At 40.6% G+C, this 17,486-nt stretch overlaps 1 protein-coding gene across 1 annotated transcript in view; it reads left to right on the top strand.

Annotated features, from left to right (window-relative positions):
- The window catches only part of B3GAT2 (beta-1,3-glucuronyltransferase 2), a 65,422-nt gene that overhangs the window by 42,162 nt on the left and 5,774 nt on the right, over positions 1-17,486 (top strand). Inside the window, exon 2 of the mRNA XM_034991286.1 lies at positions 74-218. Coding sequence (XP_034847177.1) covers positions 74-218 — 145 coding nt within the window. The remainder of the gene's footprint in view (positions 1-73; positions 219-17,486) is intronic.

The raw sequence follows: 17,486 nt of genomic DNA, 5'->3' as shown, positions 1-17,486 counted from the left end.
TCACATTTCTTTCCTCCCTTCAGGTTATTTTCCCTCAGGAAACTTAAACCACCTCTCTTTCCCCTTTTTATAGATGCGAACTACACGTAAAGTCTCTGTCTGGCCAGTGGGCCTGGTTGGTGGGCGACGCTATGAACGTCCGTTGGTGGAAAATGGCAAAGTCGTTGGCTGGTACACCGGCTGGAGAGCAGACAGGCCTTTTGCCATCGACATGGCAGGTGAGGAGTGTGGGTGGTGACTTTTGCTCCTCCCTGATTGTTCTCCCAGTGGTCCTGTTTGTTGTAACAGTGTCCTGGAGGAAGGACGCTTTGAAGGACCCTAGATCCTATTACATTCAGCAGATAAACTAAGGAAACTTCAAGACAGGCTTTTTGATTAATTCAAGTAGAAATGGACTTTGTGGGTGATTAGAAATGCTCATTCTGTCCCATTTTTGTCAGCTCTCTATGTGGCCATTTCTTCAACAAGTGTGTGTGTGCCAGGTGCTTGTCTGGGTGTCCGGTCAGTGGTGGGAACCAGACTTGTCCCCTCCTCACCGGGGCTGCTGCCCGTGCCCTCTGATGCCCCTCTCTAGGAGTCCATTTGGTTTCGGTATATCACATACTTATTGATAAGTGTAAGAATGATGTGAAATTGACAAGCTAATCATTTTAATGCTTAATAAATTCAGTGCTTATTGATATATTTAATAGCTGAAACATAAAATTGGATTTCTGGTTTTTCAGACATTAACTGAGTATAACTGTCTTTTAAAGTTTATATCCCTGGAGTACCTGGGTGGCTCAGTCAGTTAAGAGTCCAACACTTAATTTTGGCTGAGGTCATGATCTCAGGGTTGTGAAATTGAGCCTTGCGTCGGGCTCCGTGCTGGGCATGGAGTCTGCTTCAGATTCTCACTCTCTGCCCTCCCCCCCCTAAAAAAATAGTTTTTATTCTCTGATCAACCCATTGAATTGAGTAAGACCAATAGTAGTCCACAAATCCTAAAATGTGTCACTTTATGGTAATGTTTTATATAAAACGATGCCTATGGTAACTGGAAGGATGCAGTTTAAAACATGAGGCTTAAAGGCAAGAAAAATCACTGATATTTATAACCTAGAAGATGGAGGCAGAAAAGCTTCAAGATTGATCTCCATCTTCAAGTCTGGAACACAGTTCTCTCTGTCTGTCTGTCTGTCCTCTTGTGCTTGGTCAGTCCTTTGTGTGTATTTCCCAACTTCAGTCAAAATCTCTATACTCAGAATTCTGATGGGATGAAGGCTGCATTCTGAACTGGAGTCATCACTTTTATTTTGACAATCCTATAAATTTGAGGGAGCAAGATTATGAAGAGTGCTAGGAGTAAGGCTGTGTCTTTTGAGAATCTGTTTATTGCCCAGAGGAAGTGTAACTTTGAGCAGAAAACTTTGAGGGCATTAGACAAAGTCTTTTGCTTCCCCGAGACTTAGCTTCCCCATGTGTGGAATGAGGTGTAGCCTGAATGACCACTGAGGTCTTCTCTGATGTGTTCTTCCTTCTCCTGGCTTCCGTCTTCTCTTCTTCAAAGAGAAGCCAGGTCCCGGTTCCTAAGTGAGGAGTTGAGACTGCTAAAGCTCAACCGCCAGTTAATAGGTGTTTGGTCCTTACCTCTCCCAGAGCCTTGTTTCACCACAGGCTCTGCAGACGTGTCTCCTTACACCCAGGATCTCTACCTACAACCCTGCAAGATAGCTTCAAGGTGAGGACAACTTGAATAAATCTTCCTGGATTTTGTTGTAAGAACTTTTACATAGATGATCAAGTATCCAGTAAACCCACTGAATATTTGCATTGATTCCCCCCAGAGTTTGGATCAAATAGATATATCTAAAACTCAAGAACGGCACATGGATTTTAGGCATTAGGCCTGGCCTGTGATAAGATATCTGATACCTTTTTACTGCTAAATTCCCTGGGAAACTTTGCTCTATGACATGACTGATGTTTGGCTTCTTCTAAGTGTTTCAGTATATTTTCAAAGCATAATGTAAGAACTATCAAAAAATATGAATGATTTGCCTAGTTCTTAATTATCCTTGTTTCAAAATAGGAATACAGTTTCTGTCTCTAAGAAAACAGGTTTTGCCACACTGAATGATTTTCTTCTTGTGGAAACTTGCTTTGCAAATTAGTTTTCAATAAATTATTAGTATTTTGGGAAGACTTTAAGTGAGAGCGATTTGGTTGACCAGGTGATGATTCTGATTTGGAGGGAGTTTGTTCTCGTTCTAAAATTTGAAAATTCACAGCTCTGTATACATTTCACACAAGGTTCATGTATTCTCTGTGGGAAGAGGGGAAAGACCTTGTGGACCTTCACGTACGAACGGTACTTCCCGCTTCATTTGCACTCACCGTGTCTAGAGGGAGAGAGAGAGAAGCCGGAAGCCCAGTTTCCTGCTGGCCTCTGGACAGTCGGGGAAGCGCTGCTCAGGAAACGGTCCTGGGAGTGAAGTGAGAGGCCAGCGCGGGAGCCTGGGCCTCTCTGGCCTTCCACAGGCTGAGTGAGAGCCGTGCCGCCTGGTCAGCAGGGCGCGTTTCCACAGCTGTCTCGCTGTGGGGGTGGCCAGCCCCTTCGCTGGAAGCCCCTCCGTCTGTCCCGCCTGGATTTCTGTGAAGTCACAGCCTCGCCCGTCACTCGAAGCTGATTTGAGTATCAGACCTTGGAACTGTAACGTTTCATGTCATTTGGGATGTTTGACCCCGTGTCCGTCTTTGTTTTGCCGTATTGGACTTGGAGGTGCTATTTTTGCTCTCAGATGAGGAACCATTGTTCTGGAATTACCTTGTAGGCACAGTGGTGTTAATGGCAGAAGTAAAGATTGTTTCTGTTGCACTGGGGGAAAGTTAAAAAACAACCCAAACTTTGGAGTGATGACTGCTGAAACAGAGAGATAAATAACTACCCCCAAGATGGCCCGGGAGCGAGCGCGTCAGAGGCGGCCCCCGCCCAGGCTGCACGCAGGGGGCTCTGCCAAGCCAGGGAGACCTAGAATACCGCTGCTGGTCTGAGCGTCCAGCTTCAGCTCCTACCCCTCGGGCATCTGACTTCTGGCTAGTTCTGACTGACTGCAGCAAGGCTCTCCACACAAAGTGTTTGGCTCGCTTTTGAAATCAGGGTGTTCTTTTCAAGCGACAGACTCACTTTGGCCACTTCCAGGGAGGTGTCAATAAGAACCATTGCTTGAAAGAACTGAGCTTAAAGTAATCTTGAGCCTCGCTCGCCAGGAGGTGTAGGTTTGTTCAAATTCAGAACTTGAGGCTGAGATCCCTACTTTGAATTCTCACTGTGTGCGTGCACTTTAATCTTAACTCTGAGAGGTGGCAGGCATGGGCTCTGTGCTCCTTTCAGGACAGTGTGTACAGTTCCCAGTTGAGTGCCCGGCGCACAGTAGGACCTCTATTCCAGTTAAAACCCCAGCTGGGTGGCTGTTGTTGAGCTCTGCCAGTAACCCCGCCAGGTAGCTCGGACCCCACAGGTTGGCACAGTCTGCACACAACTGCCCTTGTTTAGCCAGCAACACTTTGGGGGTCCCCAGGCCAACCGCACTCCCCACTAGCTGTAGATCTGTTGTTTTTCTCTCAGGTTTGACAGTTTACTAGAAGGACTCACAAAATTCAGGATAATGCTCTATTTATCATTACAATCCTTTTACAAAAGATACAAGTTAGGACCAGCCACATGAAGAAGACACCTGGGGTGAGTCCTGGTAGAGAACGCAGAGCTTGTGTGCAAGAAGATCTGTCCCCCTCCCAGCACATTAATGTGTTCATAGCCTGGGAAGCTCCACTGATCCTCTGCGTTCAGAGTTTTCAGATAGTTTCATTATGTAGGCACGATTGATTGAATCAGTGGCCACACAACTGAACCCAGTCTCCAGCTTCTATCCCCAGAGGTCGGCATGGCCCCCGCGTTCCAACCCTCTAATCCTGTGTTTGGTTTTTCCAGTAACCAGCCCTCCCTCTGGAGCTGTCTAGGGACCCGCTGCAGCCACCTCATTAGCATAACAAAGTCACTCCCATCCTTCAGGAAATGCTAAGGGTTTTACAAGCTCCTTGCCAAGAACTAGGCACAAAGACCAGATAGATTTTTTTTTTTTAATTATACCACAGGCTCAAAAATGGTAACTTGCATATCCTAAAGAAGAGTGTCTGCCACATCCCTGTTTTACGAATGCTTTCATGCACAAAAACAAAGGGTACATTAGGTGATGTCTCAGGGTCCCTTTCAGCTTTGTCTGTCCATGTTTTCCTGACTCATAAAAACGAGACGTGATTGTAAAGTGATGAAATCGTTTCTTGTGTGTGGGTTACAGAGAGGGATGAGAAGTCTAGGAGGACTCTGAGTTTTCGGGCCTGGAGTCCTGTGGACATGGGTGTGTTGAAGCTCTGGAAATAGTTGAGCTCCCGGGATGGCATCCCAGGGCGCAGCCATTTCAAGTGGCTGCAGGGGGCGGAGCCAGGGAAGGGAGCAGGGCCCAGGGGGAGGGCAGTTGGGTGGACCCATGGTGGCGGCAACCAGAGGGAAGAGGTGGGTGAGGCATGAATTTGTTGGCTGCCTTGTGTCATGGATGTGAAAGAGGATGGTGCTTGGTGAGTGTGGGAGTATGAGAGCTGGGCATGTAGACGGTGTCATTAAGATGCTTGGCAATTAGGCTGTTCCCTGGAACAAGGGATATATGGGAGAATAGAGGGCCTGAATTCAAGAGGAGTAAACGGTTGGCAGAATTGTCCAAGGAAAGTTAGGTTTCCAGTACAGCAAAGAGGAAGGGGAAGTTCAGTCCATGAGAGGATTGGGAAGGTTCCATTTGGTCAGGACAGTGATTACAGAGGATGTCATGGAAGTAAGTAGCTGGGAAGGCTGCAAGGAGCTATGAGGACAGGTATCCCTCAAAATTTCAATGAATAAAGCATTCAGGACTAAGAATTTTGAAAATCAGAAGTTTTCCCTTCTGTCTGAGAAGCCCAGCCGACTTCATGATTATTGTTTACCGAGCATCAGGCATGTTTACCAGGCGTCAGGCATTCTTCGGTGCTCTGGGTGCTTTCTTATTTCATCTTCACTCAGTTCTGCAAGGGATGTGCTTGTATTCTCCTCCTCCTTTAAAGAGAAGGAAATGGAGGCCTGGACATGCGAAGTCACTTGCCCAAATTTGCACAGTGATCCAGCTCAGCTTAGTGGGTCTCCAGAAATGGCACTCCCACTCACCGCCAAGTGACCAAGTTCTTGATCTCTGAGCCTCTGTGCTCTTCATCTGCAGAACAGGGGAAATGGAATTCTTCACGGAATAAGACATCAAATGCAGAGCACTTGGAACAACACTGTAGACACCTGAATGATCCGTCTCTTCACCAAGAAGCAGGATCAGACTGTGTCTGTGTTCCCCTGTCACCTGGGTTCAGAGGGCTCATAGGTTTGTCCGGAGGAATTGGCTCAGGGCTTTGTGTGGCTGATGACGGTGGTGACCGGAGCTCCACAGGTCGCTGGCGGGGAGGGGCTTCTCTGCCCCCCAGGCTCCGCTTGGGCACAGCAGGCCGTAATAGGCCAGTTTCCCCACCTAGAGATGAGGGATCCGGGCACCTGCCTTCTGGGTTGTGGTGAGGTTGAAATGAGAACAGATACTGCAGAAGTTTCTGCTGTTCTGTCAGTGTTTGAATTCTCGCCACAGAGAGCTATTTCAGATCATTCTTGAAGGTAATACTTAGGAACATGCAAACTCGTTGCTTCGGGCTCATGACGGACTTCATCTCTCTCCTGGCTGGTGGACCTGTGCTCATTATCATTCAGTGAACGAACTCCATGTGCAAGATGGCACGTGGAGATAAACACCGGCCCTTGCTTTAGATAAAGTACTCCAAAAAGAGACTGATCAACAGGAGAAAAACAAAAGATCGTTAGAAAGTTGAGAAATAGAGATATGCTCATTTTCATAATTTTGCAGATGAAAAATCATTTCATAATTCCTGGTGGCACGTGGGGAAGGATTTCAAAGAATGATTCTCACACTTTCTAATCAGGTCACGAGAGGGGAGAAAGGTCCTTTTTCACCACCTTGACTTTCCTAAGAGCTTGTGGGAGAGCATCTGGAGATACAGTTCTCATATGGAGTCTGTTGAAGAGGCAAGACAGTGTATTAGTATAAATGAGAATCAAGGATCGTTGCTGTGTGTGGCTGACCTGGGGGCTGGCACACGCACTGGTTTTCCTGGGCACACAGTTGGCTGCTGTGATCAGCACACAAGGCTCTGCCCTGGCTTCAGAAGCTGAACTTAGCTGCCCTTCTTCCTGGGCCCCTTGCGCAGCCGTATCACCCAACCCCAGACGCTGTGCACTTGAGTCCACCTCATTTCAAATCACTGCACCGTGACTAGCCCCCAGGGTCAGCCGAGCGTTGCTCCACGCTCCTGGGCCCAGGGTAATCGAGTGGCTCACACTGCCTTCCAGAAAAGGGAACGTCGCTTTATCTTCCCAGGTTTGCCTCGCTCATTTCTAGTCCCTTTGCAAGACTCATTAATAGTATAGGGATAGCTTTTTCTGAGAACTTTTTCCTGATTTTTCCATCCAGCATAGAAGTTGCCCCCCCACCCCCCGCCATGTTCCCCTTAGGCACTTGTTCTCAGGGTGGTGCTCACTTTGGTGTCCTGCCTGCCCCAGGCTTCCTCTGCTCATGGAGCCCGGGAGCTCCACTGGGAGAGGGGTCATCTCTTCTACCCACATCTCCAGCCTGGGCACGGTCCCTGACAGTAGTAGCTTGAACAGCTGTTTGCTGAATTCGTGAATTCTAACTTGTCTTTATTTCTGGTTTAAGGATTATCAAAATTGAAAGTTTTACAGCTTCTGATTCCTTCTGAGCCCTAATTGCCATTCTTTCTTTTTTTTTTTTTTTAAGATTTTATTTATTCATTTGAGAGGGGGAGAGAGAGAGCGAGCACGAGCTGGGGGGAGAGGCACAGAGAGAGGGAGAAGCAGACTCCCCACTGAGCAGGGAGACCAGCGAGGGACTCGATCCCAAGACCTTGGGGTCATGACCTGAGCCGAAGGCAGACGCTTAACGACTGAGCCGCCCAGGCGCCCTTGCCATTATTTCTATTTTTTTTCCTTGCCGTTATTTCTTAATGGTGAGATTTTTTAAAAAGGGGATGTTGAGCTCTACTCCAGAGAGCTTTCTAAGGAGTGTCTAATTCAGTGGGTCTCAACCTGGCTACACATCAGAATTACCTGGAGAGCTTTGAGAAAACCTCCATATGTGGGCTTCATCACTGATCAATTAAACCATAATCTGTGGGTGTGGTACCTGGTGTGGGGGTGTGTCTTTTTTTTTTTTTTTTAAGTCTGAAGTGATGATAAAGTGCAGCTAGAAAAGAAGGGCTGGTGTAGGGGTTAGAAGCTACTCTCCTGTTTCTTCCGAGGGCTCATTATAGTTCTTTTGTAGGTGTGGCCTCCTGCCCTGCCACCCATTGAGTCTCATCTGGAGGTTGGAGGTAGGATAGCCCCCTGCTGAAAGAGTTTGAGAATGTTCAATAAAATTATTTCCATAGAAGGGCGCCTGGGTGGCTCAGTTGGTTGAGCGACTGCCTTCGGCTCACGTCATGATCCTGGAGTCCCTGGATCGAGTCCCGCATCGGGCTCCCTGCTCAGTGGGGAGTCTGCTTCTCCCTCTGACCCTCCTCCCTCTCATGCTCTCTGTCTCTCATTCTCTCTGTCTCAAATAAATAAATAAAATTTAAAAAAAAATTATTTCCATAGAAAACACTTCCATGGGTCAAGCAAGAAGAGAATTTGAGCATAGGGGAGGAGTTTTAAAAATTATAACAACTGAAAACACCACCAACAATCTAAAAGACTGTTTTCACTGGGAAGGCAAGTTTAATCTTTTTAAATTGTGGTACAATGTACTTAAAATTTACCATTTTAACTATTTTTAAGTATAAGGTGGTATTAGGTACGTTCACATTGTTGTGCAGTGATCACCACTGTCCATCTCCATAAATTTTTCATCATCACAAACTGTAGCTTTGTACCCATGAAACACTAACTTCTCACCCCCGCCCCAGTCCCTGGTAACAACCATCTACTTTCTATCTCTATGAATTGGACTATTTCAGGCACCACATGTTAAGTGGAGTTACGCACTATTTGTCCTTTTTAGTTCACTTAGCATGATGTCTTTAAGGTTCATCCGCATTGTAGCATGTGTCAGAATTTCATGCCTTTTTAAAGCTGAATAATATTTCCTTGCATATATAGACCACATTTCGTTTATTCATTCATCCATTGATGGACATTTGGGTTTCTGCCTTTTGACTAATGAATAATACTATGAACATGAGTGTACAAATAACTGTAAGTCACTGCTTTGAGTTCTTTTGAGCATACACCTAGAAGTAGAATTGCTGGATCATATGGTAATTGTGTGTTGGATTTTTTTGGGGGGGGGGAACTGCTATACTTTTTTCCACAGTGGCTGCATCACTTTACATTGCCATCAGCAATGCACAAAAGTTCCAATTTCTCCATATCCTTGTTAACTCGTTATTTTCTGTTGTTTGAAAAATTATTTTACTTGGATGTGCTGGGGTTTGAGGAATAGGTATACAGATACCTTCTCCAGTTCTGCTGTATTTTCTGGGTTGGAATAGAGTGGCTTAGTGACACATCCAGTAGTATTCCTGGATAAGGTCAAGCAGAAAACCTCATAGGCACAATAAACCATGAGACAGTGATTCTTAATCAGACATTGTCAGCCGTGTTGGCTGTGCCATTCTCAACATATAGAACACTTCATTTTCCATCAGAGTCCTTCTGGCTGTTGAGCCAATAGAACCACCTCTCCTTCTAAACTACAGTCCCAGGCATGCCTTAGTTCTTTGCCACCAACCTACAAAAAAAAAATCCATCATGGGTATTTTTAGTATTCAGTTAATTAAGCCTTCTTAATTTATCTTTGATTCTTTCCATTCCAGTTCAGCATCCTGACCATATCCTTAGAGGATTTAGGTTTCTGTGATGGTTTGTTTTCAGAGTAAAGATTTAAATGAATTGTTTATAGATTAAATAAAGAATACATCTTAGAAATGAAGAGTGTTTTATTTTTTTCCCACAAAGAACAATGACTGCTAAATGGCTTTTGAGGAGTTTTAAAAACTGGACCCCCCCCCCAAAAAAGAAAAAAGGTTTACCCTGAAGCAATCATAAAGTTTCAGTCCGCATTATGGAGCAGATTAACAGACCCATTTAACAGCCAGGCCAAGCTTTTTCATTCCTTTTCTGCACTAGAAGAAAATCATTCAAAGGTGTAATTGGAAAGAAATGTGGAAAACTCTAGTTCTGCCTGCCCCCTAGGAGTACACATGGCACGTGAGTATTCAGGCTTAGGACCATGGAAATCAATAGTTGAACATTTACATGAAATAGTGGCAATTTAGACATGATAGTCGATAAGTAAAGGACACGTTCCTTTTATACAGCCCTCTTTCCTCTGCTTTCTTGATCTGATTTAAGTATAGTGAAAATGATTCCTGAAACACAACTATTAACACGTCTGTTTTTCAGCTGGAGAGTTCACAGATGCCAAGGCTGGAAGGTACAAGATTATGAAAAAAAAAATACTTAGGTAGCAGTTTTCCATTTCCTAAATTGAGACATAATTGACATATAACATACTAGTTTTAGGTGTACAACATTTATATATATTGCAAAATGATCACAGTAAATCTAGTTAACATCCATCACCATATAGTTAAAAATGTTTTTCTTGTGATGAGAATGAAGTTCTCTCTTAACTTTCAAATGTACAGTATAGTATTACCTCTAGTCACCATGCTATAATTCTATCCCCAGGGATTATTTATTTTGTAACTGAGAGTTGGCACCTTCTGATCACCCTCTATCCACCTACTTCTGGCAACCATTAGTCTCTTCCCTGGATCTGTGAGTTTGATTTCTTTTTTCTTTTTTTTAGATTTTGCATATAAGTGAAATAATTTGGCATTTGTCTTTCTCTGACTTATTTCATTTAGCCTAATGCACTCAGGGTTCATCCACATTGTTGCAAAAGGCAAGATTTCCTTCTTTTTTATGGCTGAATAATATTCCATTATGTATATATCCACATCTTCTTATCCAGTCATCCATCAGTGGACACTTAGGTTGCTTCCATGCTTTGGCTATTGTAAATAATAATTGCAGTGAACATGGGGGGGAGGGTGTGTGCTTAGATCTTTTTGAGTCTTTAATTTTCTTTTATAAATACCCATAAGTGGTATTGCTAGATCATATGGTATTTTTAAATTTTTTGAGGAACCTCCATACTGTTTTCATATTGACTGCACTAATTTACACTCCTACCCACAGTGTGCATGGGTCCTCTTTTCTCCATGTCCTTGCCAACACTTATTTCTTTTCTTTATGACTCTAGACATTCTAACATGTGTGAGATGATCTCATTGTGGTTTTGATTTCCATTTCCCTGATGGTGAGTGATGTTGAACATCTTTTCATGTGTCTGTTGGCCCTCTGTATGTCTTCTTTGGAAAAATGTGTACTCAGGTCCTCTGCTCATTTTTACATCAGATTGTTCTGGTTTTTTGCCGTTGAGTTATATGAATTCTTTATATATTTTGGATGTTAACCCCCTTAGCAATATGATTTGCAAATATTTTCTCCCATTTGATAGGTTGTCTTTTTATTTTGCCGATGGTTTCCTCTGCTGGGCTGAGGCTTTTTTTATTTCAATGTGGTCTTTACTTTGGTATTTTGGTCTTTACTATTAGGTCCAAAAAATCATCACCAACATTGCTGTCAAGGAGCTTACCTAGGAGTTTTATGGATTCAGGTCTTACATTCAAGTCTTTTACCTATTTGGAGTTAATTTTTTGTGTATGGTGTAAGACAGTGTTTGAGTTTCATTCTTTTGCATGTGGCTGTCCAGTTTATTGAAGAGTCTGTGCTTTCCTTGTTGTATATTCTTGGCTCCTTTGTCATAAATTAATTGACCATATATGCATGGGTTTATTTCTGGACTCTATTGTGTTTTTTTTTTTTTTTTTTAAGATTTATTTATTTATTTGAGAGAGCAAGAAAGAGAGTACATGACGGGGGGAGGGTTAGAGGGAGAAGCAGGCTCCTCCCTGAGCAGGGAGCCCAGTGTGGGACTCGATTCAGGGACTCCAGGATCATGACCTGAGCCGAAGGCAGTCGCTTAACCAACTGAACCACCCAGGCGCCCCTCTCTATTGTGTTTCATTTATCTATGTATCTGTTTCATGCAAATACCATACTGTTATTACAGCTTTGTAATATAGTTTGAAATCTTCCTAGGTATTTAATTCTTTCTGATGCAATTGTAAGTGGGATTGTTTTCTTAATTCCTCTTTCTGATAGTTCATTACTAGTGCATAGAAATGCAATAAATTTTTGTGTATCAATTTTGAATCCTGTGATTAACTGAACTCCTTTATTCTAACAGTTTTTGGTGGAGTCTTTGGGATTTTCTATATATAGTATCATCATCTGCAGATAGTGACAGTTTTACTATTTCTTTTCCAATTTGAATGACTTGTTTCTTGTCTGATTGCTGTGGCTAGGACTTCTAGTACTACATTGAATAAAAGTGGTGAGAGTGGGCATCCTTGTCTTGTTAGGGAAAAAGCCTTCAGCTCTTCACTGTTGAGTATGATTTTAGCTGTGGGCTTGTCACATATTGCCTTTATTATGCTGAGGTGCATTTCTTCTATACCCAGTTTCTTAAGAGTTTTTATCACAGTGGATGTTGAGTTTTGCCAAAATTTTTTTGCATCTATTGAGATGATCAAATCATTTTCATCCTTCATTTTTTAGTCTGGTGGATTACATTGATAGATTTGCAGATGTTAAATCATCCTTGCATCACTGGAATAAATCCCATTTGATCATGTGATTCTTTCAGTGTATTGCTTCTTTCTTTGCATCTAATTCATCAAAGATGATGGCCTGTAAATTTCTTGTGGTGTCCTTGTCAGGTTATGGTATCAGGGTACTGCTGGCCTCATAAAGTGTTTAGAAGTTTTTCCTCCTTTTCTATTTTTGGGAGCATTTGAGAAGGATAGGTATTAAATCTTCTTTGAATGTTTGGTAAAATTTATCAGTGAAGACATCTGGTCTTGTACTTTGTTGGGAGGTTTTTGATTACTGATCCAATGTCCTTATTAGTCATTGTTCTATTCAGATTTTCTATTTCTTTATGATTCTTGGTAGGTTGTATGTTTCTGGGAATTTATTTTTTCTAGGTTGTCCAATTTGTTGGTATATACTTGTTCATAGTAGTTTATCCTTTCTGTTTCTGTGACAGCAGTTATAATGTTTTCTCTTTGGTTTCTGATTTTATTTATTGAGACCACTCTTTTTCTTGGTCATTCCAGCTAAACATTTGTCAGTTTTGTTTATCTTTTCAAAGAACCAGCTCTTAGTTTCAATTGATCATTTCTATTATCTTTTAGTCTCTATTTCACCTATTCTGCCCTGATCTTTGCTATTTACTTTCTTCTTCTAACTTTTGGTGTTGTTTCTTTTTCTAGTTCTCTGAGGAAGAAAGGTTGTTTGAGATCTTTGTTTTTTTTGTGTAGGCATTTATCACTAAGAACCTTCCTTTTAGAACTGCTTTTGCTGCATCTCATAAGTTTTTAGGATGTTGTATTTCCATTTGCCTTTGTCTCAAAGTATTTTTTTTATTTCTCAGCAGTTTTCCATTTTTAACCTTTATGCCCTACGATACTGTGGCTGCTTCTTCCATGCTTACCCTCAAAATGGTGATAATGGGATTGGGGGTTTGAAAAAAAAAAAAAGAAAGAAAGGTGGAAACATCATTGGTAATGACAGAGTAAGGACCTCTGAATATTGTCTTATATAAAAACAATGAATATTGTCAGAAATTGTCAAAATCAACTTTTTCACAACTATGGAAATTAACCCAAAGTGTACATCCATCTGAGGAGTGTTCAGGAAAATGGTTAAATGTTGGTAATAACAGCAAGTATTACATTGTTTCAACTTTCCCTATTCCCATCCCTTTCTCCTTAGCTCCATGGTGGCCTTGAAAACCAAGGGTCCTGCAGTCAGGGTAGAAATCAGCAGCTATTCATCCTAGCAGTCACTGGGAGGGAAGAATCGTGTTGGAACTCATTCAAAGCTCCCCCATTCTAAGAGAATTGCCATTATTTGACCTAACAGTTCTGTAGAAACTGCCATTCTCAAAGCTTGTCTTTATCTGATCTCACTCAGATCTTGCCGCCCAGTACAGCCTTTTCCTGAGAGCATTTTTAAAAAATAAAAAGGAACGCAAAAACCTCAAAACAAAAACTAAGCAAAAGCAAAAATTAAATGTTGATTGTTTACCATTGCAGCTCTCTGAGGCAATGATAACAGTTGTGGCAAACAATAAACTAATCAAAAAATTCAGAGGAAATATCTTGGATAATTATTTACATAGGGGCTTTGAAGAGCTCTGACATATTTCTGGGATTCTAGAAGGCCATGTGGTAGTGTAGGTCTGTGTACAGGGGCCAGAGCTGTGCATATGCTTATGAAAAAACCTTAAAAGGCCCTGAGTTCTCACTTCTGGCTGATCTTGAAACTCTGCAAGATTAACAGCTGATTTCACATCAGGAACCATGGAAGCCAGAAGGCAGTGGGATGACATACTCAAAATACCAAAAGAAAAATACTGCCAACCAAGAATTCTATATGTAGCATAAGTATCCTTCAGAAATGAAGGAGAAATTAAGATATCCCTGATAAACAAATGCCAAGAAAATTTATGACTAGCAAATATGTCCTGTAAGAAGTACTGAAGGAGTCTTTTAGGCTGAAATGATAGGATACCAGACAGTAACTCTAATCCACATAAATAAGAGCACCAGTAAAAGTAACGTATAGATAAATTTTTAAGAGAGTATAAATGTAATTTTTACCTCTCTTTTATTTCCCCCCACTCTGATTTAAAAGACAACTACATAAGGCAATAATTAGAAATCAGGGTTGAGAGATACACAATATAGATGTAATTTGGTGATAATAGCACAAAGTGGAGAGGAATAATGGAGCCTACTATGTAGGAGCAAAGCTTTTGTGTACTATTGAAATTGGTTTTGATCTGAGCTTAATTGTTAGAAGTTAAGATGCTAATTGTAATCCCCAGGGCAACTGCTAAATAAGTAACTCAAAAAATACTATACAAGAAATGATAAGTGACAAAAATGACACACTAACAAATATCCTTTTAATACAAAATAAGATGGTAGTGGAGGAATAGAGGAATGAAAAGATATTAGACATACAGGAAACAAATTGCAAACTGGCAGATATAAATTTTAATTTACCAGTAATTCTATTAAATATAAATGAATCAAGCAATCAAAAGACATATGGGCACAATGGATTTTAAAAAACCCAACAAATCAAAACACCATGATTGAAGTATAATGCTCTCTATGGAAAACTTAAATCTAAGTAGGTTGAAAGCAAAAGAATGTAAAAAAGACCTGCCATGCATACAGGACCAAAAAAAGAGCTGGAGTGAATACCAGACAAAACAGACTTTCAGACAGAGTTGCTACTAGAGACAAAAAGGTTATTTTATAATGATAAAAGTGTCAATCCTTTATAAAGATACAACAGTTGTAAATATATATGCTTCTTACAATGGAGCCCTAAAATATATAAAGCAGAAATGACAGCACTGAAGGGAAAATACAGCTCAACAATAATAGTTGCAAACATCAACATTCCATTTTCAGTAATAGAACAATTAGAAGACAAAGAAGCCTTGAAAAGTACTGTAAATCAATGAGACCTGTGGCATCTGGAGAAAACACTCCACTCAACAACAGAATATACATTCTTTTCACATGCATAGTTGAACATTCTCTAGAATGGACTATAAAGTAATTTTTATGTTAAGTCATAAAACAAGTCTTAATAAATTTAAAATAGTTGAAAGCATACAAAGTGTGTTCTTGGACCATGCTGGAATGAAATTAGAAATCACCACCAGAAAGTTTGAAATTTAAAAGTATATGGAAATTAAACAGCATACTCATAACCACTTGGTCAGAGAAGATATCAAGGGGAAATTGGAAAATAGTTTTAGATGAATAAAAATGGAAACACAATATACTAAAACTTAGTGCAGCTAAAGCAGTACTCAGAGGAAAATTTATACTTATAAACGCCTTATTAAAAAGAAAGATCTGAAACCAATAACCTAACCTTTTACCATAAGAGACTAGAAGCAGAAAAGCAAACTAAACCCAAAATAAGCAGTGGAAGGAAATAAAGATTAAGGCCAAAATAAATGAAATAAGGAATAGAAAAGCAATAGAGGAAATCAGCCAAGCCAAAAGTTTGTTCTTAAAAACATCAACAAAATTGACAAACTTTTTAGTTAAACTGAAAGGAGGCAAGCCTCAGATTACTAAAATCAGAAATGAAAACAGGAGCATTACTACCATTTAAAAAAGACTGTAAGAGAAAACCATGAAAAATTGTATGCCAACAAATTAGATAATGTAGACAACATGGACAAATTAATGGAAAGACTGTTAAAACTGACTCAAGGGGCACCTGGTTGGCTCAGTTGGTAGAGCATGCAACTCTTGATCTCAGGGTTGTGAATTCAAGCTCCACATTGTGTGTAGGTGTAGAGGATTACTTAAAAAAAAAAAAAAAAAAAAAAAAAACTGACTCAAAAGGAAATAGAAAATCTGAATACTTATAAAAAATAGATTGAATTAATAATCAACAAAACCTCTATAGAGAAAAGCCCAGTTCCAGATGGTTTTACTGGTGAAGTCTAACAAACATTTAAAGAAGAGTTAAGACCAAGCATTCACAAACATTTCCAAAAAATAGTGAGGGAACATGTTTGAAGTCATTGTATTAGGCCATTGTTATCCTGATACCAAAACTGAATATCACAAAGAAAAAAAACCTATAGACCAATATCCCTTATGAATATAGATGCAAAAATTCTAACCAAAATACTAGTGGAGTTAATCCAGCAACATATAATAAAAAGGATTATACACCATGACAAGGTGGGATTTATCCCCGTAGTGTAAGGGTGGTTCATATGCAAAAGTCAGTAAATGTTAATACACTGCATCAGTAGAACAAACAAAAAGCCACATCAAAGCAACAGATGCAGAAAAAGTATGTGACAGAATTCAACATTCTTTCATGATAAAAACACTAGATCGATAAACAAGGAATGGAAAAGAACAGCTTTTATCTGATACAGGGCATCTGTGAAAAAACTAACATAATAGCTGAAGATGAAAGCTTTTCCCCTAAGATCATGGTAAGGATGACGCCTCTTCACAGTTGTATTCACCATTGTCGTGTAGGTTGTTGCCAGAGTATTTAGTTGAGAAAAAGGAATAAAAGGCATCCAGGTTATAAAGGAAAAGGTAAAAATATCTTCAGTTATCAATAGCATGATTTTTTTTTTACATAGAAAATCCTCAGGAATACATACACAACTTGGTCTGCTCCATGCTGGACATGGAGCCTACTTAAGAAAGGAGAGGGGGGCGCCTGAGTGGATCAGTTGGTTAAGTGTCCAACTCTTGATCTCAGGGTTGTAAGTTAAAGCCCTGCATTGGAGCCTACTTAAAAAAAAAAAAAATACACAATTATTCATGCTAGTAAATAAATTCAGCAAGGTTGCAGGATACAAGATCAAACATAAGAAATCAATTGCATTTCTATACATTGGCAATGAACAGTCTGAAAAATGAAACTATAAGAATTCACAACAGTGTCAGAAATAATGAAATACTTAGTAATTTAACAAAATAAGCATCAGACTTGTATAGTAGAAACTATAAAACATTACTCAGAGAAATTAAAGAAGAACTAACTGAGTAGAAAAACATGTTCCTGGGTTAGGAGACAATGTTATGGGTTAGAAGATATATTACTCAAATGGCAATATTCCCCAAGTTAATGTATAGATTCAGGGTAATTCCTATCAAGATTTTGGCTGCCCTTTTGCAGAAATTGCCAAAGTTGTCCTAAAATTCATATGGAAAAGGAAGGGACTCAAAATAGCCAAAACAATTTTGAAAAAGAACAAAGCTGGAAGACTTAAACATCCTGATTTGAAAACTTAGTATATATATTTACAGTAATAGTGTGGCGCTGGCATAAAGATAAGCACAGGAATGAATAGAATGGAAATGACAGAGCAGAAATAAACTCTTACATTATGGTCAATTGATTTTTGCCCAGGGGTGCCAAGACCATTCAATAGAGAAAGAATAGTTTTAAAAAATGGTGCCCAGAGTTACGAATATCCTATCCTTTAAAAAGGCAAATTTCAGTGTCTATGAATTATATCTCAATAAAGGGGGTGGGGTAGGTAGGGAAGATACACACACTCTCTCCCTCCCTCCCTCCCTCCCTCCCTCCCTCCCTCCCTCCCTCCCTC

This window comes from Mirounga leonina, unplaced genomic scaffold, assembly GCF_011800145.1.
Source record: "Mirounga leonina isolate KUSES-001 unplaced genomic scaffold, KU_Mleo_1.0 Mir_53, whole genome shotgun sequence".
Classification (NCBI taxonomy): Eukaryota; Metazoa; Chordata; class Mammalia; order Carnivora; family Phocidae; genus Mirounga; species Mirounga leonina.
This window is presented reverse-complemented; position numbering and strand designations above follow the sequence as displayed.